At 37.5% G+C, this 25,380-nt stretch overlaps 1 protein-coding gene across 1 annotated transcript in view; it reads right to left on the bottom strand.

Annotated features, from left to right (window-relative positions):
- Nucleotides 1–25,380, bottom strand: part of C17H8orf34 (chromosome 17 C8orf34 homolog) — a 331,481-nt gene that overhangs the window by 70,053 nt on the left and 236,048 nt on the right. Inside the window, 2 exon segments of the mRNA XM_033437548.2 lie at nt 4,491–4,567; nt 9,937–10,022. Coding sequence (XP_033293439.2) covers nt 4,491–4,567; nt 9,937–10,022 — 163 coding nt within the window.

Raw genomic sequence — 25,380 nt, 5'->3', positions numbered from 1 at the left:
CATTACATCTGCTGTTTAATAGTGGCTCCAGTGCCTTAATAATTGTATGGACACTGACAAGTTCTGTGAGAGTTTGGGCACACTGGGAAATATGAATATATCACAGAAGGGTTGTCAAATCTAAGTGATAAGTCATAGGACTTGCGAAATTCAGAGACGACTGATATTGAGCATGTGAAAATGCTTAACAATTAAAAAGTGCTATACACATATGTGATATCATTATCATTACTACTACCATCATTCTAGTTAGTTTTACCCATCTTCTCAGACAGATAAGACTCTTCAGAAGGAAAATGTACTAAAAATATAACTTTTAGTAACTCCTAGGAATTTTAGGAAATCTTTCCCTACAAGAGTCCTTCTTTTAATTTTCCTTCTGCTTTAACTAAGAAATGATGACCAGTTACATAAAGTCTTATAGGAGTCAGCTTATGATGGGCTGGTCAGTATTGACCAATGAATAAAATAAATGAGACTTACAAAGGAAAAAGAAAAACAGTAAGATATTGAATGCTAAGTATCTTTCTTAATTATCTTTTCATCTTCCCATTATGCTCACATACTTGTTTAATACTTTCAAAACAAAATAGAATTTCCAAGATTAAGAAACTAGAGGAACTGTGAAATTTTAAAAATCATTGATAGTAAGTCTTTATGGATCATTGATCTAAAAAAGTTTATGTACTCTATTTATGAACTAAAAGGTCATAATCATCTGCTGCTTTGTATTTTCTTCCTAAGACTTCCTTTTTGTTGTTTCATTTTTAGTGAATAGATTTATCTGACAAATCCAGCTTTAATCTTCACAAGGTGTAGATATGCTGAGACATTCCAGAACAGAAAAGGAGGAGGGAGAGAGGAAATTCCAAAAGAATGATTTGCTTATTTGGGGGAGGATAAAAATGTAAATCTAAATATTGCTTTTACCTCACTCAAATATTCACAAAATATTTTATACACCGCTTAAGCCACTGGGGAAAAAACGTTTCCAAGAGTCTGTTACCCACTTATTAATATCCAATACCCAACATGGAAAGTTAGCAAATAGAGACAGCATGTGTTGAAACTACTCTAAATGGTTTTCAACATTTGTGGCATGTTTATATTTTTGCAGGAAATGACTCAAAATTTGCTTTGAAGTATTTTGTACTTCTTATGGTAATAAAGGGAAAAAAAAGTTCTGCTTTGCTCCAATTCTCCATTAATATTTAGATAAAGCCACAATTTTCTTCTTGATTTACCAAAAATACAATTGTAAGAAATATTATTTAGGGAATTTCCATCTAAAATATCATCAATCTGACATAATTTTTTAAATCCATGCTTTCTTCATAATAAAAGCAGCTACCATCGAGAAACTATGGTCAAGGTCCTGATATTAATTTATTTATCCATTTATTGTTTATATTCCACATACTTACCCCTAAATTAAATGTTTAAATTTACATTTGACTTTAAACGGAATTACAGAATTTTTAAGAATTCAAAATCTAATGAATGTGATAAATGAAAAGTTAAATTGGCTTAGGACAAATTTCTGCATTAGAAAAACACTATGTGAGCACTGTGAAAAGAAAGCAAAACTTTCCAAAGGTCAGTTTGAAATCACTCAGGAGTTTGACCAAAAAAACTATTTTCTCTTTGGGTTACTAGGTATTATTAAGTAAGCTAAATACTATGGACAGGATAAATCTTGATTTTAGAACATTATTACAAGAAAAATTTAATGGTATCTTTTGAGATATGAATAAGGCTTTGGTGGAATTCACAGATGATGAAAAACATCTTTGCAAAAAGTGATGAATGACAGATTATCCCAAACTGAAGGATGACATGCTTGTATCATCATGAGATTATGAAGACATACTGAAGTTTATAAATGTCAGAAAGTTCCTCAAAAAAAGTGAACAAAGACCCAGATTACAATCCGAATATAATATTTGTATCAATGCACACTCAGTTACACTCTATGATGTGGGAACATTATTTGAAACCCTGCGTTTGGTTGTGGCATAACCCACACTTTACAGGGGACTTGGCAAGCAAGAATCTGTTCAGAGAAAGCATCCAGAGGAAAATGAAATCTTTGAAAACTACACAATGTCAGAATTGGTTGAAAGAACAGATTGTGTTTTGGCTGAGAAAAAGTGTCAGATGGGACATACTAACAGCTTCTACTATCTGGAGGTCGGTTCAGTGGAAAAAGGACTATTACCTCAGGAGTAGAACTAAGACCAATGGTTACACGTGATTGTGAGAAATATAAGAAAATGTCTAACAAATAGGAATAATCTGTTTATAAAAGAAACAGGAAGGCACTAGAACTGTCAAGAATGTGCAGTAGAAGGGAGACTAGTGCTCAACTCCTGACCTCACTGTTTTATTTATTTATTTAATTAAAAAAAATTTCTTTTTTGCGGTATGCGGGCCTCTCACTGTTGTGGCCTCTCCCGTTGCGGAGCACAGGCTCTGGACGCGCAGGCTCAGCGGCCATGGCTCACGGGCCCAGCCGCCTTGCGGCACATGGGATCCTCCCGGACTGGGGCACGAACCCGTGTCCCCTGCATCGGCAGGCGGACTCTCAACCACTGCGCCACCAGGGAAGCCCGTGACCTCACTGGTTTATTGGAAAAAAACATTGCTTTACAATGTTATATTAGTTTCTGCTGTACAGCAAAGTGAATCAGCTATTTGTATACATATAACCCTTCTCTTTTTAGATTTCCTTTCCATTTAGTTCGTCACAGAGCATTGAGTAGAGTCTGACCTCACTGCTTTTTTTAGCTTTGGGATCTTGGTCCAGTTACTAAACTTCTCTGACTTTCCATCTCCTTATCTATAAAATGGATGTTCTTGCATTGGGTGAAAGTGGCATAGGAGGCCAGAATACTGAGGTAAGGGAGAAGAAATCCCGAACTAGATGACCACCATGCTTCTTCCTATTTCTAAGTTTCTATTATTTTATAAGTGAAAGTAAGATATTTTTCATCTCATGGTAAGAAATTATTGCTAAATAATTTCTCTTATTCAACATATAACTATTCTGTTGTATAATAGGTATATAGTGCCTACTATATATAGGCACTCTTCTACGAATACAGAAGCGAAAAAACTGCACAAAAAATGCTTGTCCTCATAGACCTTATATTATGTGGGAGGAGACAGACAATAAATAAGTAAATCATATAGTATAGTAGAAGCTGAGAAGTGCTACATAGAAAAATAGAGAAATTAGAAATTTTAAATAAGGCCTGGAAGCTTCAATGAGAAGCACACAAATGAACAAAGATACATTAATTTCATCAGTAATTGTAAAATTAATTTTATTATGAAATCCATTGAAAAATGTGGTACCCTCAACCAAATCCTGTGATCCAAATAATGTTCCAAATAATGTAATCTCATCAGAGAATGTTATGGACTAAATTGTGTTCCCCCAAAATTCATGTTGAAGTTCTAACCTTTAGTACTTCAGAATGTGTACTAAATAGGACTAGTACACATTCTGCACTTCAGAACGTGTACTAATAGGAAATAGGATTTTTAAGGAGGTAATTAAGTTAAATGAGATCATTGGGATGGGTCCCAATACAAAACGACTGGTGTATTTATAAGGAGAGGAGATTAGGACACAGACGTTTTACAGAGGGAAGAACATGCAAAGACAGAGACACAGAGAGAAGGCGCTGTCTGTAAGCCAAGGAGAAAGGCCTCAGAAGAAACCAACCCTGCTGACACTTGCCTCCAGGACAGTGAGACAATACATTTCTGCTGTCTAAGCCACCCAGTCTGTGTGGTGTTACAGCAGCCCTAACAAATGAATGCAGAGAATATTGTAGTATATTAACCCAGTCTAAATATTAAGTCTAGGATAATGCATGATTGCATAGCCATTTTTAGAGCAACTCAGAATCTTTTACAAACTTTATATTTAGAATTTAAATGTAGATTTCAGTTTTTTCTGTGTTTATCCTTTTAACATTAAATTGCATTGAAAAATCTTAAACCTAATGGTTTCCTCCCAACATACTCTATGGAAGAGATATAGTTTAAGCAAAATATCACAAGGACTTCACAACTAATAATACCATGCTTAAGTTATATGTAAACTTTCAGGATATGCAAGGAACTTATTTTTCTATCAAGCTGTATATACACTTAGTGAAGTTTAAGATGGCAGCTCATAATCTTTTAGAATGTTCATGTGCACAAGCAAAAAGTTAATAATACCAGAAATTAGATTTTCCCATCTCCTTCAAATCTTATTCCTCAATTGCTGAAAGAGCTCAGTCCAGTTTTGCTGGGTACCTGTAATCAAGCTGGCCACCTACTCATACAAGGAACTGCATGACTCTGTGGAATATACTGGATGCATGTTTTAAAATACTCTTTAGTTTGAATAATATTGTTTCCTATTCCCTTTAGATGTTCCTATTAGTGATATACATTAGTTTTAGAGATAAAAATAAGTAAATGAATATACTTACAGGTCCTGTTAATCTAGATGCTTTCTCAAATTCTTCACCCTCTTCCATCAGTGCTTCTTCAGTTCCAGCTAAAGAATCTATTTTCACAAAAAGAATGAATAAACTAGAGTCACATATTGCTTACTAACTCTCTGATATACAAACCTATTACGAGAAGGATATTAAAGTGACTGAACCAGTTTTTGAAAAATCATAGTGTTTGTGATTTAAAATAGGGTGTAGAATGTTATTTATTTAGCTTAAAGACAATGTATGAAAACGTATTTCTAATTTAAAAGGGCACAGTGCAGTGAGGAAGGTGCAAGAGCTGCGGTCATCTCAGAGCAACACTCCTTTTGGCATATTAGTTAGCTAATTGTTGGAACGTTAATGTCCTTTTTCTGTCTTGTAATTTTGTATTTGTTTTATCCATCAACTTTTTTTTTGCTACACTATTTAGGTATCAATTTGTGTTCTCTCTTTTAAATGGGATGAAAAATTCTGAAAAGTTTGGAGAAAAGTACATATTATTAAATGGTGGTAGGCTTTTACATTTAATGTATCAAGCAAAAAGTTGTAATTATTCACTTGACTAGATTGATGAGTGGGTGGGTAGCAACTTTCAAATATGTGAATAAAATGATGGCAACACTTTCCATATGTCTGCTGAATTAAATTAATTATAACAAAGATTTCTACAGGCTATAAAGAATTCTTCAATAAAGACAGATACATGGAGCATCTAGAAACAGTCTGCATTTTAATACCTTCCATTCAAATAAAAACATCAGTTAAGAGGAAGGTATTCTAAACCACTGAAAACTTTAAGAATTGATTTCTTATATTTATTAATTTTAAAGAGCCATATGCCTCCCTAAAGAAGACTTTCTTCAGATTCACATACATATGGAGACAGATTTTTTTCCTGTTGCATAAAATGTGTGCTCTGGGAAGAAAATCAGAGCATTAAATCCTCCAAGCCCTTGATGGCCACTCAAGACCAGAGAGACAATGGAAAGCTTAGCACAAATCCATAAGCATAGCTTTTGAATCATGGAGCTCTCTCTATCTCAGATAATTTAGAATTTTATATTCAAAAAGAAAAATAAAATCAGGATAAATGAGAATTATATCAAGTTAAAAATATTAATCTATTAATGAAGGAAGCTTGAACCCCTATCTATTAAAACCCCTTTGTAAATATGACACTAGATAGATTCTTTACATTAGAATGTATAAGTTAGCATAATTCAAGTCCTCCAGGACTGAATTATATTCTGCAGAACTGTGAGCAAATATTCCTGTAATTTCAGCATTCACTTAGTATTTTTTCTATTTTATTTCTGTGCTGAAATTTTTATTTGTGTAGAATATTGACATAAGTAATATTAAAATGTTCTATTCTACATTATAAAGCAAATTATTTCATTTACAGAAGAAAACGCACTCTCGTGGATTTGCTAGGTTTTTTATAGTTAGAAATACTATATAATAAGTGAGTTCTCAAGTTCCTCTCGGTGAGCAGTTAATGGTTTTAAAGAGATATTGTCATTGCATTTGTTTTTTATGCATATGTACATTAATCAATTCATTCATCCATTTATTTGTATATTTGTATATTCATTTATTAAAAAAAACTATATGCCAGGCTCTCAGCTAGGTGCTTTCAAAACAAGTTGAGCGAGAAAATTTTCTATGACTCTTTCTCTCTTGGAATTTATTTGAACACCTTTACAGTATTGATTTTTTTAATAAAAATTAACATTTATAAAGGGAAGGTATTGGTAACTTTATATGGTTTTACATTTTGTTCTGTTCTTGTTTTGGTTGGAGTCTTCCTGGTTATTGGTGCCATATCCAGTGAGATCTACAGTGAAAAGGGACAACTGTGAAGTGCACCAGAATATTTGTGAACTTACATACCTGACTGCATTAAAAGTTAAGTTGAAAGGACCCTTAAATAGCCCAAATCTAGTGATAGAATATTAATCTAACAAGTTAGTAGGGACAATAAACATCATGAAATAAAACCTTAGTGTTTAAGGCTGGGAGGGGTACACTCCATTTTTTTTAAGTGTTCTGAGTACTTTGCTTATTACCAACTACTGGTGGGTGCATATGCATAAACTATTTTGCCCTGTCCATTCCAGAGCAATTTCTTCTAAGTATAAATGATTTTCAAAATGCAAGCAATGAATTCTTTGAGCTTTCTTTAATAACATGGAGGGGAAAATGAGTCTCTAAATTTGTCAAATGTTAGAGAGTTTATCTCCTCATTTGAGAGAAGAAACTGAAGCATCGAAAGATAAAGTACTTTTGTCAAAATCTAAGTTTCTGGCAGCACTTGGACTAAAAACTTAGCCCCTGTGGTTGATTGGGTGTGCTGTTAAGAACCTGGAGACCTGTAGGGTTTGTCGCTGTTTAACTTCACTTAATGTCTTCCTGTCATTATTTGTACTGTTGCTGTTTGTGTCATAACAGGTTTTTGTTAAGTACAAAATTATACCTGTTCATAGAAATATTTACGTTTGTTAAGCCAAGCTCAGTGTGGATGCATATTTAACATAAAAATCACATTAGCACTCTTTGGATCTAGTGATTTGACTAACTTCAGTAGAAAAGAATGTACTGAATCAGAAAGCATATTTTGGAATTCGTTGATTAGGTCTCTAATATCTGAATGTGAAGAATGCAGGATATAAGAAGTTCAAGAAAGGAGCTTAAACTTAATGAATACCTTTTCTCCCAGTGAATGCAAGTAAGTATAATCAACACATTACTGATGCCTTGTTTAATTTTCTAAAAATTTAAATCCTAACAATACTCAGTTATTATGTAAACATGATTGTTGAAGGATATATTATCTGTAGATCAGTGGATTGGAGCAGTTTTGATAGAATTAAGAAGTATATACATAATGGGCCTGTAGTTAATACCTGTTTTGTATCTCCTTTTTTTTTGAATTTTATTTTATTTATTTTTTGTATCTAGTTTTATATTGAGCATGGTGGAGAACACAAGAAACCCTCAAGAAGCATATAATCCAACTGAGGTAAGAAGAATAAACACACAAGGAGTAATTCAAAAACAATTAGGGGTTGGGGACTTCCCCAGTGGTCCAGTGGTTAAGACTCTGCCTTCCAATACAGGGGGAGTGGGTTCTATCTCCGGTCGGGGAATTATGACACACTGCTCACCTTTCACTGGCAGGGTTAAAGGTTTGTCCTGAGAGTGTTTCATCTCATCAGTACTATGAGAGATTTGAGTATATTGAAACTATTACCTTTGTTTAGTATTGTGCTACACTGGCATTGGTTTATGTTCCCACAACACTTTATTTTTTAACTCTTATTTATAATGTTCTTAATATTTGATATATAAAAAAGTACATATAAAATATACATGTATAATAAAAAAATAGTACATTTAAGTTACAAAGCACAGTGATAAAATAAACACCCCAAACCCACCACCTAACTTAAGAATTAAAACATTTCCAATAACCTTCATATACCTGTGAGCTCCTTCCTAATCCCATCTGCTTGCTTCCCCTAACCCCTAAGAATAACCACCATTTCGAGTCTTTCATTCCCTTTTTTCAATATAATTGTATCACTTAATGTATGTTTTCCTAAAGAATATACTATTTAGATTTGCTAGTTTTGAGCTTTAAAAAAATGACATTCTATGACTTGCTTTTGTTCAATCAACATTATGCTTTTTTTTATAAAAACATTTTATTTTATTGAGATACATATTTTTACAACTTTTTCTTTTTACAAATATTATGCTTTTAAGACTCATTCAGTTGTGAGCTGCAACCTACTCATACCAGATTGGAAGACCCAACTGCCATTTCGGATCAGTTGCTTGAAATCAGCATTTATATTATGTTATATTTAGATTATGGAAGCCGTCAATCTCTACAAACCAGGGCCTTCTTTTTCAAAGAAACAGTTGTTCACATTTACCAGCACATCACTGATTTCATCCATTCTATGTGTGCAGCTGAAATGCATTCAGCTTCCTACAGTGTAACAATTTTATAATCTATCCATCTTAGTGTCCACCAGCATACTAACAAATTTGCGTACATTTCATGGTTCACGAGACTTGCTTCTCTAACATATTTATCCAGAAGTGGAGATTCTGAGCTTTACTCAGATTTTAGGATAATGGAAGACTATTTCCAAAATTGTTTATGCCCCACCTGTAGAGTATGAGTTTCTTTTTGTCTCTATCTTCACCAGCACTTGATTTTGCCAGATTTCTTAATTAATGTCAAATAAAAGGTTGTAAAAGAGCATCTCTCTGTGGCCTTAACTTGCTTTTCCTTGATTACTAAACATTTTTCATATGCTCATTGGCCATTTGTGTTTCCTCTTCCGTGAAATGTCTATTCATATCTGTTGCTTATTTTTCTATTGGTTTGCTGATCCTTTCTTTATTAAATTATAGATGTACTTTATATATTCTGAATATTAATCTTTGATCAGTGACAAATATATTCAAATATAGTTTCCTATTTTGTAGCTTGTCAACTCACTTTTTTCTGGCATCTTTTGATGAACAAGAATTCTCAACACTCTATAGTTGAATATTTTTTAATGTTTAGGAACGTTTGCATCTTGTTTAAGATGTCCTTCTCTATCCAGATGTAAGGAAAATGTTTTCCTATGGTTTCTCTTCTAATTATTCCAATTGGATGTACCGACTGCTCCCTGCTAGAACACTGAATGATGAAGCAGTGATATACCTTAGATGTCACTGTAGTGGCATTACATGTACTTATTTATTTATTCTGCAAACATTTTGAAGTGCCCTGGCAGGAACTTAATATGCTACGCCAACGAGTTTGAATTCTGTCCTATAGAAAATGGGAAAGAAATAGCAGCTTTATTTTTATAAAGATAATGAACCAAAACGGGTGAGTTAGTACAAGGAGAATCTATTTACAGAGCTCTTACACTAGCTAGAGAAAGAGGACAAGGGCACAGACTAGGCAGTCTCAGGGAAAATGAAAATGAGACTGGCTTGGTGACAGTGACATGATTTGAGACCAATTTAACATAGGGCTGAGAGAGAGGAAGGAAAATCAAGTTTGATATTGACATTTCTGCCCCGAAGACTGAAGGGATCCATGATGTGCGAATGTGAGTAGGCAATGTAAGTTCCAAAACCAAGTTGGAATTGGTGACACACTTTGGGGGCAGCCAACGTAGAGTTGACATGTTTGTACCTTAAACAGGCACAGGCATTAAGAGGCTGCTCCTCAGGACCCACACTTCTTGCTTCATCTTCTCCTTTGCCCTTAACCTCCTGACACACAGCCTGCAGAAGTGGTGGATGTATGATTGGCAGCTACAGTGATTTGGCACAGGGGAAGATGTTTGGTTTAGTTTTCTTTTGTAAAAAATCTTTAAGTGCCGCTAAAATTACAATATCTATTGTTGGATTTAAAACTTACCCAAAAAATCTGGGATTATTTCATCTGGAGAATGAAGTGTTTGCGAGGTCTCTTCTGTCCTTTCCACCAGGTTGTCTCCTTGAAGCCTAAATGATTAACAGTGGTCATTGAAACTCTAATAAGGTTGAGTAGTGAAATGTGAACTACATACTACTGAGAACATGACTATGAACTTCTAAACTCTAAAATCAGACATGCTTCGTCCAAGTAGAAATACAGCCTTACCGAAACCTTTGTAATACGGTGTTTTTGCTTTTCTAAGCTTTAAGGAAAAGTCTTTCTTCTTTTCTCCTGTATACATGGAAAGATTAGTCTAGATAGAATCTACTTTTCTTCTTAGCCTCACTGAGGAAGGTTTATAGACAAATGTTTTCATGGAAACTACAATGGGGAAGTGATTGGAAGAAAAGCAAGCATCCAACACAGTGTGCTTGCCTGACTCCTGGGTTGAGGGGCATGACAGGGTTCCCATGGCTGCACAGAGGTTTATCAAATACAATTCTCCAAATCAACCAAACCTGCACTTAAAGGCCTGCAGGTCAAGATTCGTCTCAACAGGGGGTGTGAAGATTCTCGATACGTGTGGCTGCCCAGGGTTCTCATAGACACTGGGTCTTCTTCAGGAGAGGCAGATTACATGGGAACTTTTAGGACAATAGATTCCTGAGCTTCTATATCCTCACCTCTAGAGAGAGACTAGTCTGGGTTTACATTATACTGTGAAACCACTGTATCAAAGGAGGTAGAGCTCATCAATAAATGTTGGAACTCTGACCTAAGAGCAGCAGAATAAGCTCTGCTAATGTTGGAGGACAGTATATCAAATAATCCAGAGACTGGAAATTTCTACCAGTGCCCTTACTTTTTTCTTGTATTTAACTCCCATGAGGTGAGTGCTCTCATGGGAGTATTAATAAAAACATGACATATGCCATTAATATTTTCAAAAATACAAACTCAAATACAATTCATAACTGTACCAGGCTCAATAGTCAAAATTTTCAACTATTTTATATCGCTATAGCAGAATCCAATAACATATATGCATGACTCTCTCTTTACCTTCTGTATAATTATAAATATTGTACATTATATTTTTAGTCTTACAATATTAAATATTGTCCATTTCTGTATATATTATACATTTATTCTTACATATTACCTTCTATACACAAACCATATTTACTGTATTATACAAGCTAATTAAATAATTCTCAAGAGTAGCTTGCTGATAGTCATATAAAACTCTTGGGTCAAAAATCTTACACTTTTAGTTAAGTTTTAAATTTTTACTCTAAAAAAACAGCATCACTTTTAAGAGACTGATTTAGCTACATACTTCCCAAATCTGCCCAACTATTTCTTTTTATTTTGTTTACTTCTAATAATTGGGAAATATTCTTTTTTCATCAAAATTATCAAAGAAAGAAAGTATGTGGGTACACAAGATAGTTAAACATGTAAGTAAAAATTATCATTAAAAATTAACAATGAGCTCCAACACCTTTGGGTACTTAACATTAGGTTAAAAACCTAAACAGAAAATAAATCTCCAACAAAGGCAGAATGAAACGAGAAATCAAAAGTAAGCTGTAATTTTTTTTTTTTTTGCTCATTGCAAGCTTCAATAAAAAGAGATACTTACTTAGTATTTATCAATATGCTCAATAATAACCCAAATGTTGTGGAGATGTGAAGAAATTGCTACTGCCCTTGATTTCACAGAGTTCTCAATTTAGCTGAGTTGAAAAGACAAATGGCCATGAAAACAACCAACAAATTGGGTGGCCCTGAAGCCGGCTCATCTTTGTCCGAACAGTGCCCTCCAGGTACCTTAAGAGTTGAATTCACCGTGACTTGGCAGCAACTCCATTGAGGAATGCTTCTCAGCCCTGCTATCCTTGAGCGCTCTGCCAATGTTTCCCAAGCTGTAATCCACATAGCACTACTTTTGTAAGAGGTTAATAGGTACTATGTAAACAAGAGTTGTGTGGGCAAGTCTGGGAAATACGGTCTTAATAAAAGTTAAATCTTTTTTTTTTTTTTTTACACCTCAAGAGTTATACTCATACTCTCAAACATTTTCACTTTGCTTTCTAAAACTCCCCTTCCATATTAAACACTCTTCTATATTCTCAGCCGCTAAACAAAATGTTTCTTGCTCTTCCTTGCCATAACTGAAGCCCATTTCTCGTCTAAGAATATGACATCCCTTTTTCCTCTAAGAATATTATAGTACCTCCTCTCCAAAGGAGGCTGTCTAAGCCCTCAACCTCAGCTAACACAGGATTATAAATATTAACCTGTTCTCTTTCTGCCTGTGAAGACTTTGATCAGGTTCAATATTTTCTTCTTCAACTCAAGTGTCACTATTATCGTGAATGATCTTTGTGTTCATGTGTATCTACCTGCTAATTTCAAAGTCCCTCCATCTCAAATCTGGAGAGCTTCCCTTCCATTTCACCTTCCCTAACCCAAGGACAGATACCTCACTTGCTCTGTCAGAAATCTTTAAATCCAATATCCTGTTCTCTGACAACAAACTCGCCTCCTGTAGGCTCTTTCACAAACTCACTTTCTCTTTAATCAAACATAGATCTTCATTTTCCCTTGGTTTTCTCCCGGTTTCACACCTCTCCTGATTTCCTTCCTGCCCTCCTCAGCTGGGACTTACTGCCCCCTCAATTCCCATGCACCCATGTCCTTTAAGTCATTACTGCCAACCAGACCCGAACCCTGTGTTAACTCATCATTTTCATTCACATGTGCAGCTAAAAACTGCTGGTGAAAATCAGAACACTCTAGGACTGATGAGTATAAATCAATAGTCTCCAACTTTAAACTTTGGCTTCTCGGTTGTTTTTCTTTCTTCCATTCCTTACAAAGTCTTTTCAAAAATATCACCTCTCTTCTGTGTCATCCAGAGAAATTATCTAATCAGGAATAAGGACTTCCCACTCCCCGTCACACAGCACCAACAGAATTATCTTCACCCTGACCTGTATATTCACCACCTTTCCAATTCACAGAGGATGAGACCCTCTCCCCTGACTAAGGCTTAGACCATCCATCAGGCTGGTGATTTGGGCCCCATCATCTCATCTGCCTCTTGGACCTAATTTCTTTTACTCACCACCACTCATTCTGTTTATCTCTACTGCTCATTTCCCACAGCATAGAAACAAGTTCACTTCTGCTGCAGCCTTAAAAAAACAAAACAAAACAAATGCCTCCCATAATTATCTAAAACATCTACCTGTTGCTTTTTCTAGTCTATTCTTCTTTGAGCCAAACTCCCTAAACATTCTAAAAATCCCTGAATGCCTTTTTAAAAAATTGAAGTATAACATAAAATATCCTATTAGTTTCAGGTGTGCATCACAGTGATTTATGTATACATTCTGAAATGGTCACCAGAAGTTTAGTTATCATCTGTCACCATGCAAAGTTATTACAATATTATTGACCATATTCCTTATGCTGCACATTACACCCCCATGACTTACTTATTTTATAACTGGAAGTTGGTGCCTCTTAATCTCTTTCACCTATTTCGGCTGCCCCTCACCCCCCCCTCCCCTCTAGCAACCACCAGTTTGATCTCTGTATCTATGAGTCTGTTTCTGTTTTGTTTTATTTGTTCCTTTGCTTTGTGTTTTAGATTCCACATATGGACACTTGGGTTGTTTCCATATCTTGGCTATTGTAAATAATGCTGCAATGAACATATGGTTGCATATAGTTTTTTGAGTTATTCTTTTTGTTTTTGTTTTGTTTTCAGACAAATACTCAGAAGTGGAATTGCTGGATCATATGGTAGCTCTATTTTTAATTTTTTGAGGAACCCCCGTACTGTTTTCCATGGTAGCTACACCAACTTAATTCCTACCAACAGTGCATGAGGATTCCCTTTTCTTCACATCCTTGCAAACCCTTGTTATTTTTTGTCTTTCTGATAATAGCCATTCTGACAGGTGTGAAGTAAAGTCTCATTGTGGTTTTGATTTGCATTTCCCTGACAATTAATGATGTTCAGCATCTTTTCATGTGCCTGTTGGCCATCTACATGCCTTCTTTGAAGAAAAAAAAGTCTATTCAGGTCCTCTCCCCACTTTTTAAATCCGGTTGTTTGTTTTTTTGATTTTGAGTTGTACAAGCTCTTTATATGTTTGATACTAACTCTCCACCAATGCCTTTACTTCCACAGTTTTAATTCACCCCTCAACTTATTTATTTTATTTTTTACATCTTTATTTGAGTATAATTGCTTTACAATGCTGTGTTAGTTTCTGCTTTATAATAAAGTGACTCAGCTATACATATACATATATCCCCATACCTCCTCCCTCTTGCATCTCCCTCCCACCCTCCCTATCCCACCCCTCTAGTCAGTCACAAAGCACTGAGCTGATCTCCCTGTGCTATGCGGCTGCTTCCCACTAGCTATCTATTTTACATTTGGTAGTGTATACATGTCCATGCCACTCTCTCACTTCGTCCCAGCTTACCCTTCCTCCTCCCCATGTCCTCAAGACCATTCTCTATGTCTGCGTTTTTATTCCTGTCCTGCCCCTAGGTTCTTCAGAACCTTTTTTTTTTTCCCTAGATTCCATATATATGTGTTAGCATATGGTATTTGTTTTTCCCTTTCTGACTTACTTCACTCTGTATGACAGTCTCTAGGTCCATCCACCTCACTACAAATAACTCAATTTCGTTTCTTTTTATGGCTGAGGAATATCCCATAGTATATATGTGCCACATCTTCTTTATCCATTCATCTGTCGATGGACACTTAAGTTGCTTCCATGTCCTGGCTATTGTAAATAGAGCTGCAATGAACATTGTGGTACATGACTCTTTTTGAATTATGGTTTTCTCAGGGTATATGTCCAGTAGTGGGATTGCTGGGTCATATGGTAGTTCTATTTTTAGTTTTTTAAGGAACCTCCATACTGTTCTCCATAGTGGCCGTATCAATTTACATTCCCACCAACAGTGCAGGAGGGCTCCCTTTTCTCCACACCCTCTCCAGCATTTATTGTTTCTAGATTTTTTTGATGATGGCCATTCTGACTGGTGTGAGGTGATACCTCATGGTAGTTTTGATTTGCATTTCTCTAATGATTAGTGATATTGGGCATCCTTTCATATGTTTGTTGGCAATCTGTTTATCTTCTTTGGAAAAATGTTTATTTAGGTCTTCTGCCCATTTTTGGATTGGGTTGTTTGTGTTTTTGGTATTGAGCTGCATGAGCTGCTTGTAAATTTTGGAGATTAATCCTTTGTCAGTTGCTTCATTTGCAAATATTTTCTCCCATTCTGAGGGTTGTCTTTTGGTCTTGTTTATGGTTTCCTTTGCTGTGCAAAAGCTTTGAAGTTTCATTAGGTCCCATTTGTTTATTTTTGGTTTTATTTCCATTACTCTAGGAGGTGGGTCAAAAAGGATCTTGCTGTGATTTATGTCATAGAGTGTTCTGCTTATGTTTTCCTCTAAGAGTTTTATAGTGTCTGGCCTTACATTTAGGTCTTTAATCTATTTTGAGTTTATTTTTGTATATGGTGTTAGGGAGTGTTCTAATTTCATTCCCTCAACTTATTTTAATTTGCTTTGTGCTCCTACCATTCTGAGATGACTGGTTAGACTAAGACTACCTGACCTTCTAATTGCCACATACGGTTGAAAACTTTCTGATATTGTTTTTATTTTACTTTCAGCTGTACTTTGTATGAACACTCTTTTCCCACTCTGCACCATCTCCCTGAATCAGCTCATCCACTCTTATGGTTTTAACTACATTTACAGTGAGTTTTTTCAAATCTTGAGTTCTCAGCTCAAGATTGGTGTACCCAGATTCTTGCAGGACATTTTACTTGGATTAACTATAAGCATCTCAAAGGGAACTTGTCCAAAGCAAACTCATCTTCATCATACCCTGCCTCATATTACACATAGCTAATCAATCCCAGCCTCGTTAATTATTCTTCCTAAAGAGATTTCCTGACTCTATCACTTCTTCTTTATGCTACTACTATAATTGTGCTGTTCATCTTTACTTGCTTGGATTATTAGTTTCCTTGATGATATTCATACAGAGAAACTTGTCCTTCAAAAATCCATTTTTTCCATATGGCTACCAGAAAGTTCAAAATAAATCCTCATGCTTTATTATTCTCATGCTTTAAATATTTTAGTGCAAGAGATTTTAACATGAGTGTGCTTAGACACACCCACAGACAGGTTTCAGGGGACTCACTGTAATTCACAATAAATGGAATAAAAATTTTTGGTGGATTGCTGTTTTTTGGACAGGGAGACAGTAACTTCAACCAGATTCTCAAAACAATCCTTGCCTCGAAGGAGTTTAACAGCTGCCATTTTTACTGGCTTCTCATCACCTGCAAAATGAGTCACAGTTTCCTTACCAAGTCATTCAAGTCTCTCTGTTGCACAACCCCTACCTGTGTCTGCAACGTCACCTTCTTGGATATTTCCCCATGGAGTTTATACTCCAAACTGCTTCTACTTCTGTGCAGATACTTTATTAAGCCTCTGTGCCATTATATAATTACCTCTGGCAGAATTTACGTTCCCCTCTTTTACTATTGAGCTTAATCCTAGGTTTTAATTACAGATTCTCCTTTTTTTCAGAAGCTTTTCTTCCAGAAGTCTTAGCACCTATGCAAATCTTTACCATATTTAATTGCTTGTTTTCATGTCTATCAACACATATCAAGTGTCTTAAAGATAAGAATTTTATTTTTCATATTTTTATGTCCCTAAAGCCTAGCTGAGGTTGAGCTTGGTACACTGTAAGCTCTAAAAGAGATTTCTTAAGGTATTTTTTAGTGAGTAGCTCACCTTGGAGATAAGGAAAGGAAAAGCAGACCCAGCCTATGTATAAGGAATTTTCTACAGAATACTTTAGTGTATTTACAATTACATTCTCTTGAAAAGGGGTGAAAATTATCCTACATATATCTAGGCTTATAAATGAGATGCTAAAGTTTGCACCTGCACAAAGCTGGTTGCCACAGCTAGAAACACGTGCCAAAATAGTTGCTAATTAAATTTGGGGTATTTGAAGTGAGGTGCAAGCAGAGGTGACAAAGACGGCAAATGAGTTTGGGTTTCAAATAAACGAATCAGATTTCATTTAATACAGACCAGTGCGACCTGGCTAGAGGAAATGCTGTTATAAATGTTAGTAAATTATATCTCCAAGTTTGTGAGTCAACAGTCACCTTCCATTGACTCAGTCTCAATAGTGAATAAGCCAATGAAAGATAGCATCCTCAGAGACTATTGTAGTGCCTATCACAGCCTATCATAGTACCAGGCACATGTATGTGATCAATAGACATTTGTTAAGTAAATGCTGCTGAAAAGTCCCTACGTCTTACAAAATAGCCTTCAGGAAGACGGACCAGTAAAGAGAAAAGAGGTTGAAGCTCTTTCAGGAGATTTGTGGCCATAGCAGTGGTTCAAATTTTGCTTGCTTGGTAATGTTTTGAGATCCAGCTGGTTCCAATGTCTCTCTCTGTAAGAAGACGCAAGGAAACCAAAACCAGAGCTAAGTAGCAGCCCAGTCCTAGTCCAAAATGGTCAGTAAAACACATCACCACCAGCCGTACGCATTTTGAGGAGGGAGTTTTGAATAGTGTAAGCGGTGGGAGGATAGAGAAAGTTATGAGCGCTACTTCTTTTCTATACTTTTTTAAAAAAAATCCAAGACATTCAGTAAGAAAACATTTTTTTAAAAAACCTCTGGTATTGTCAATTCAGTTGAACCACATGATGTGATGAGAGAAGACTCAAATAAGTGCATTCTTAACTTTTCACACTGGCCTGGAAGACATTCAGATTCACGAGCAGCCATCTTTCTGTTTTTATGTTATCACACTATATATGACATATTTTAATCTTCCCTGAACACTTTCTGGAAGAAAATAGTATCTAACTAAAGAGTAGACACTCATCAAATGTTTTTTTTGAAAAAATTGAATACATTATGGCATGCATGAAATTAAATGCCAAGCTAACATTTCTAACATATCTAGTTCAGAGGAAATGATGAATAGAATCTGGATTAATTCAACAAACGTTAATGGAGTACATGGTACTTGCACTGAGCTTTGAAAATGCTAAAGTTTGATTAGATGAAGAAAAAGAGGAAGGGTGTTCCAAGGAAAGAGCAGTGAAATAATAGACTACATTTACTTTGGAAAAAGAAGCCGTTCGGGGGAAAAAAGTAAAAAAAGAAAAGAAGAAAGAGAGAGAGAGAGAGAGAAAGAGAAAAAAGGAACACCAAGTATAACAAAAAACTGACTAAGAGCTTCAGTGAAAGTAGTGTATTGAAAGCCACAAACACATCTAGATTATAAGATGTATTCAGAAGGGAGCTTGCAAACTAAACAAGAATTAGACTTAATGTAGCAGGAAACTTTGAAAGTTTTAAATTATTGTCTAATACCATAAAAGCTGCACCAAGAAAATAATATTCATTGAGGTATCTTGTAAGGCCATTTGGGAAGCTCTCACAATAAACCAGAAACGGAAGATCAAAAGCATGGAGTGACCAGGTCTAGGCAAGTGCCTACAATGGCCCAAGCATTGTTCCAGTTTGGGGGGTTGCAGTTGGGGGCTGTGGACACGATGAACCAAATTCCCATCCTCAATGGAGCTTTCATCCTACCGACCAAAGATGACGAACAAACCAACAACTAAAATACATAGAATCGGTGTTAATAAGAAAGCTGGTTAAAAATCAAGGATGGAGGGCTTCCCTGGTGGCGCAGTGGTTGAGAGTCTGCCTGCCGATGCAGGGGACACGGGTTCGTACCCCGGTCTGGGAGGATCCCACATGCCGCGGAGCGGCTAGGCCCGTGAGCCATGGCCGCTAGGCCTGCATGTCCAGAGCCTGTGCTCCACAACGGGAGAGGCCACAACAGTGAGAGGCCCGTGTACCGCGAAAAAAAAAAAAAAAAAATTAAGGATGGAAAGTAGAGCCAGGAAGGAAGAGTCTATATAGGAAGACTCCAGAGAAAGGGTAGTATGCAATTTTACATAGTGTGTCCAGGGAAAGCTTCATCAGTGGGCAATATTTGAGCCAAAACTTGAAGCAATGAGGGACTAAGCAAATAGATGCCGGAGAAAGAGCATTACAAGGAGAGGGAACAGCAAATTGAAGCCAATGACTGGTGTGGAGTGAACGAGGGGTACATAGCAGGATATGCTATCCGAGAGGAAACTGAGGCTAGACCAGGTAGGACATTCTACAGTGCTGGAGAGGAAGAAATTTCCCTCCACCCTTCCAGGTTCTTTTGGCTGGTCTAAGAATTAAGCTGACAGGAGACTTCTGTTTCTTAAAAATAACCTGCCCAGCTTAATCCTCACGCCAAAGAGATCTTCTGGGGTGGCAAATTTTGCTCCCTTACAACGTCATCTAGAAATTCGATGCTAGAATATGTAGTCTTCTTCCCCAGGAAAATGGGAAGCCCATTGGTGGTGGGGGGTTTGACGCAGAGAAGGGACATGATTAGACTTTGCTTTAAGAAGGATCACTCTGCCTGCTGTGTGGAGAATTCACTGTGGGCAGCAAGCGTGGCTGCAGGGAGATTCCTTAGGACGTTATCCTGCCAACTTTATTGAGCGGTGAGCATGGCTTGCCCAAGGGCGGCAGTGGTGGAGGTGATAAGAAGCGGACTGATTCTGGGTAAATTCTGCAGCTGGAGCCCACAGTCCATCTGATATGTGAAACTTGGAGGTTGTGAGAGAAAAAGAGGAATAAACAATGTCACCATTTTTCTGTCCTAGGCAACTGAAATGATCATGCTGCCATTTGCTGAGGTAAGGAAAACTGAGGGAAAAGCAAATTTGGTGGGGATAAGTGGACTTTAGCTGGGGACATGGTATGTTTCAAGTGCATTTTAGACGTGCTGGTGGAGAGGTGCAGAGAGGCATTTGGATATCTGTGGGGAGATGCTGAACAGAATGAGTTGTGCACTAGGCTTGGCCTCTCTGGGCTCTAAAATCTCTACAGAGAACTTCAGAATATGATATACTACTACTTAACTGAGCTATTTTGAAGGATGGGTAATTCTGTTTCACTGCAAAGTAAATAGTATACCGTGATAAGTGCCGATTAGACCAGGGGAACCACAATAAACAGTTTAGGTTTTAAGAAATTTTGAACCGTTTTCTTCAAAGGGTTAGAAAATTAACTTATCCTTCCCCTCTAAAGTCTTTTTTTTTTTTTTGCGGTACGCGGGCCTCCAGGCTCAGCGGCCATGGCTCACGGGCCCAGCCGCTCTGCAGCACGTGGGATCCTCCCAGACTGGGGCACGAACCCGTGTCCCCTGCATCGGCAGGCGGACTCCCAACCACTGCGTCACCAGGGAAGCCGCCCTCTAAAGTCTTTTAATTCACAAATCCTCTTTCATAACATCAGTCAGAGAGTTATTTCTAAGTCTCTTTCTAAATGTTAATTTTCCATTTTAGGATTCCAGTACGTTTTTCCAGAATTATTTTTTGATGGAAATTCTAGCAACTTATTCTCACTCATTTTTTTAAATAAATTTATTTATTTTATTTTATTATTTATTTTTGGCTACATTGGGTCTTTGTTGCTGCGTGTGGGCTTTCTCTAGTTGTGGCGAGCGGGGGCTACTCTTCATTGCGGTGCGCAGGCTTCTTATTGCGGTGGCTTCTCGTAGTGGAGCATGGGCTCTAGGCGCATGGGCTTCAGTAGTTGTGGCGTGTGGGCTCAGTAGTTGTGGCTCACGGGCTCCAGAGCACAGGCTCAATAGTTGTGGCACGTGGGCTCAGTAGTTGTGGCACGCAGGCTCAGTAGTTGCGGCTCATACGCTCTAGAGCACACGCAGGCTCAGTAGTTGTGGTGCCCGGGGTTAGTTGCCCTGCGGCATGTGGGATCTTCCTGGACCAGGGCTCGAACCCCCGTCCCCTGCATTGGCAGGCAGATTCTCAACAACTGCACCACCAAGGAAGCCCATTTACTCCATTTTGAAGTCTTAGAAAAGCCATATTGTCATCAGCATCAAACATTTATCGGGGATCTTCAGAGGCAAAGCCCTCCATTGAGCAACGAGCCTGCAATCTGGCGCGAGATCTGCGTGTATTTTCATGATCTCTCTAATTATTCGGCAAGCTTCCTGAAGTCAGAGACCAAGTCTGATAGCCACCACACCATCAGGGCTTAGCAGAGTAATTTACACTTGTGCCCCCTCACCGGAATAACTACCTAATTTAAATGGCATCTATCTGAAGTAGCTAAACACCTGTAAGAGTTCCTTCTCTACTCTAGAAAAATGGCGCTGCTGTCTTGTGGAACTTTGCCGCCCTCCACCCAAGTCCCAACCAAGTCCCAGTTCTTCAGAGAACTACCTGGATGTTCTTCCTCCCACTCTGTTTTCCAAGCCCACTGACTCCACCTCGGGGGTCTCCTTTACCCATGGCCATTCCAGTTGACCCTTTGGTGGGTGGTCTGGCCCTTTCATACCATCTCTCAGCCCCTCAGCCGTGCTGTCTGTGCCCTAGACACAGCTCTACTTCCCACTCCGGAACCTCTGACAAATACTTCGGCCCCAGTGAATCCCCCGCCAAGAGAAAATTTCCAACAGTACCTACACTTCCCTCCTTATTCTAGGATATTCACTTAAAAACTCTTCCTTCCAGCATTCACCTGTAGGCACTCTGCCGTTCCTTTTCTCTTGCTATGCCATGTGAGCAATGCATCAAGATGAAGCCCCTTTTTCCTGACAGTGGAATGGAACAGAATAACATTCTCTTTCACCAGAGGGCTTTCTTTATATTCTGCTTTTTAAATTCTCTCCCTTGTTCACAAGAATCTTTGAACATAAAGCTCTAAAGTATAATGATGGATGGTGACATAGAGATAAAAACCATGCTCTTTCCTCTTAAATTTTCCTTTTAATTTCCTACCTCCTGAAAGTAAGATATGGGCCTACAAAATATCGGTAACTCTCTAATCAAATTTGTAGTTCTCTCAGGCATACCTGATTGCGGACGTGTAGCTGCCATTAGGTGGCCTCTTATCTGGGCTGCTAATTACTCTCCTGGCAGAAGTTTAAGAATTCTAAAACCAAATCTAAGGGAAGCACACATGGAGAATAGATGTGCTTTGTTTTCGGTCTCTTCTGCTTTACCTCAACTCAAACGTAAAAATGTCAACACAAAGTTAGGAAGAGAAGATCCCGCACGGAGCAGGGCTGATTCTTACGCCTTGGGACTACTAAACTGGATTTTCCAGGCAGATGTGACCAATCTGTGGGCCACCGACACACACCTTGGTCAGATTATTACTCGCACAAAGGATGACCCTGGGGACATTCCAACCTTCCTGAAATCCAAGGCAGTCATGAAAAAGGATTACATTCAAATTGCCAGACAGCTCCGGAGCTAAGAAAACTCCAAGAGAAAGCAGCCAAACACGGAATGCTGAGCTAGAGGCAGCTCTGGGCATTGGAATCCTCAAGCCTCCTTCAACACGACCATTCATGCACATTTTAAACTGGATTTCATATCTATAAAATGATCTGGTGAAGTGTGGGTATGCTCTCAGCCTGCCATCATCCCTAGAGAGGACCCTTTTTAAAATCTATCTACATAGAAATAGGCAGTTAAGGTCTTTATTTGACAGTGTAGAGCAATGTTCTCAACTTTTAGGGTGCATTGGAATCACCTAGAGGACTTCTTAAAACACAGCTTGCTGGGCTCCACCCACAGAGCTCCTGAGTCAGGTCTGGAGGGTGGCCCAGGAATTGTCTTTCTACCAAGTTCCCAGGTGATGCCCACACTGCAGGCTGGGGGACAGCCCTCCATATTGCCTCCTCTTTATAGCTCTGGAAGGGCCATCCTCACTGTGTAGTCATAGTATACCATGCCTGGGATGCCAAAAATAGAGAAGACTCTACCAGAGGATGTTGGTATTTCTCTTCCTCCAACTAGCTGGGTGTTGACTTTAGCTGAACACTAAATTTTATTCCCCGGTATGTACAATTCCATCTTACTGAAGTTAGAAATCTCAGAGTCAGACTGCACTTGAGCTGAGGATGCTGCATACGTAGCCTAAATCAGAGCATCGCTGAGCTGATCTCCCTGGTCAGCAGGCATCTAGCGTAGCAGCAGCTGTGAGAAGTCTTCTTAAAGCCCTGATTTCTAACAGGTTGAAAAATGGGATTGTGTGGGGAGCCAAAGAACCCTTTTGAAAAATGGCCCAAACTTTTGTTCCTTCCTTAGCCATTCCTTCCTTTAATCAGAGACCCTTTACTCATGGTACTGAAACTGAAAGCTGCCTCACTTGTGTACCTGATGGAAGACCACCCCTCTTAAGTATATGCCCTGGAAACATCTGTTAGATTGCTGAGTTCTTATGCATAAAGTCAATCCCTCTCCCTCTCTGAGGCAGTTGAAGGCAAACTCAACACTGTCAGATTTTTCCATGCTACAGCCCTGGAAGTGACGATATGTCGTGCTGCCTTAGTCAGATGGTTTATGTTCCTTTCTTTGAGATTTCCATTTCATAACATTTGAAGTAATTGAAAGTACGTTGTGATGACTAGCAGAATTATGAGGCATACTGATTTCCCAAATTACAAGTAATAGTACTTTGTACCAGAGAGAGGTAAGATTTTAGCAGAGTTCTATCTGTCTACAGATGGCAATTGAGAGAATGTTGCCAGTGATATATATGCATTATCACGAACTCTGAGAAATTGTTACTTGATATGGAACTAGCATGAGGGAATGAACCATGGGCAGCCTCACAGCAATCCTCCTTGAGAAAGTTGTACATTGTTCTCAGGAGTAAAGGAGTCCCAGAAAACCCCACCAAGTTCCATCTAATTAGGAGGGATGGGAGGTAGAGCACAGGGAAAATCTGACACGATTCCCTTAGAAATCCGAAACCACTGTGTTCTGAGGTTGCAGCCTCAGCAAGGTGAGCCAGCTTGCTTCCACATCAAAGAGAAAGGCTCCCGAAGTGGGGATTTTATGACCCTACTTCTCCATAAGAGGAACACTCTCTATATTCCAATAGAACACAGTAGAACGTAAGACGTGTAAGCATACCGACATAATTTGGTCTCCTCTGCTCCATGCTTCACTTATGCGCCCATAACAGGCGACAAACAGTTCCTAATTGAATAAATCTTACATTAGCACTACCCGTAAGCTTGATATACTTTTAGGTTTTAAGTTTGTTCTAGGGCAGGAGCTTGGTTCGTTTAAGTTTGTTTTTAACGTAACCTTGTGTAATAAATACAAATTTGGATAATAAATGGTTTTTGAATGACTCAACGTTAAAGTGCCTTTTTTAATAGAATTTGGATGGCATAGGCTGAAATTTGCTGTAAGCAATTTGATGCTCTGGAAAACAAGATTGGTTTAGAAAATGTTGTGTGTGGAGTCCTTGAAGAGATTATAATAGACAAGATAAAGGCCTTCTTTTATTCTTTTAACAATGCTCTGAAAATTCTTAAGAAGGACAACACTGAATACAAATGTCTGCACAACTGGAAAAGCCAATAAGGCGTAAAGATGTTAGGATGATTCATCTTTTGGCTTAATTAACAGTCTGGAAGAAATACATTTAGTGACTTACCAGGGAATATAAACACTACTTTGTTAAAGTTTAACTACCTTAGTCGAGAATTTATTTTTTCTGATGTGTACCTCAATCGATCTCTTAAAATGACCATAGAATTTGTTTATAGTGAAACTTCTTTCTCTCTGCCTTCTGCTTAGGGAAACGAAAAATAGTTTGCATTGGTAACCAGAGTTACCTTGTAAATAAGACTTTCCAAGGGGTCTTAACTAGTTCTTAATCTAATTTATTGTTGTATAATTATCATATTTCAAGTCATAAGGTATTCTTTCCAAGATTTCATTTATTTTTCTGGCTTTTATATGGCATGATTTAGATGTTATAGAATTTCTGGGTTTAAGCGAGAAAATAGATTATTATATTTAAAATTCTGAAAAATTATTAATTTTAAAACTTAAATGCTCTTTCCTGAAAACACAGATTTATTGAAACATAATGCATGATGGCACTGATACAAAGTTATTTGCTTTTCTTTTTAGGTATTTCATACTCCGTCTTGAGAACTAACGTTTATAATTGAAAATAAATACATATTCTGTGAATTTTGATTCTTATTCTGAAACGTTATTAAAAAATTCAAAATTTAATGACACTTAGTATTCTTTCTTTTATAGCAGTACTATATCCAGTCTGGTTTGATTCTAAAATATTTATTTTATATTAGTGAGGCTAATAACTGTTCAGTGATTATGAAGAGAGTTAACAGAAAACATACATGGAAATAAAATAAATATAATTATATGTTGGATTTGGCTTATGCAGGCCATTTAGGAACTGTGATCCAATTACAAGGGTAATT

The sequence above is a fragment of the Orcinus orca genome, chromosome 17 (assembly GCF_937001465.1).
Source record: "Orcinus orca chromosome 17, mOrcOrc1.1, whole genome shotgun sequence".
Taxonomy (NCBI): domain Eukaryota; kingdom Metazoa; phylum Chordata; class Mammalia; order Artiodactyla; family Delphinidae; genus Orcinus; species Orcinus orca.
This window is presented reverse-complemented; position numbering and strand designations above follow the sequence as displayed.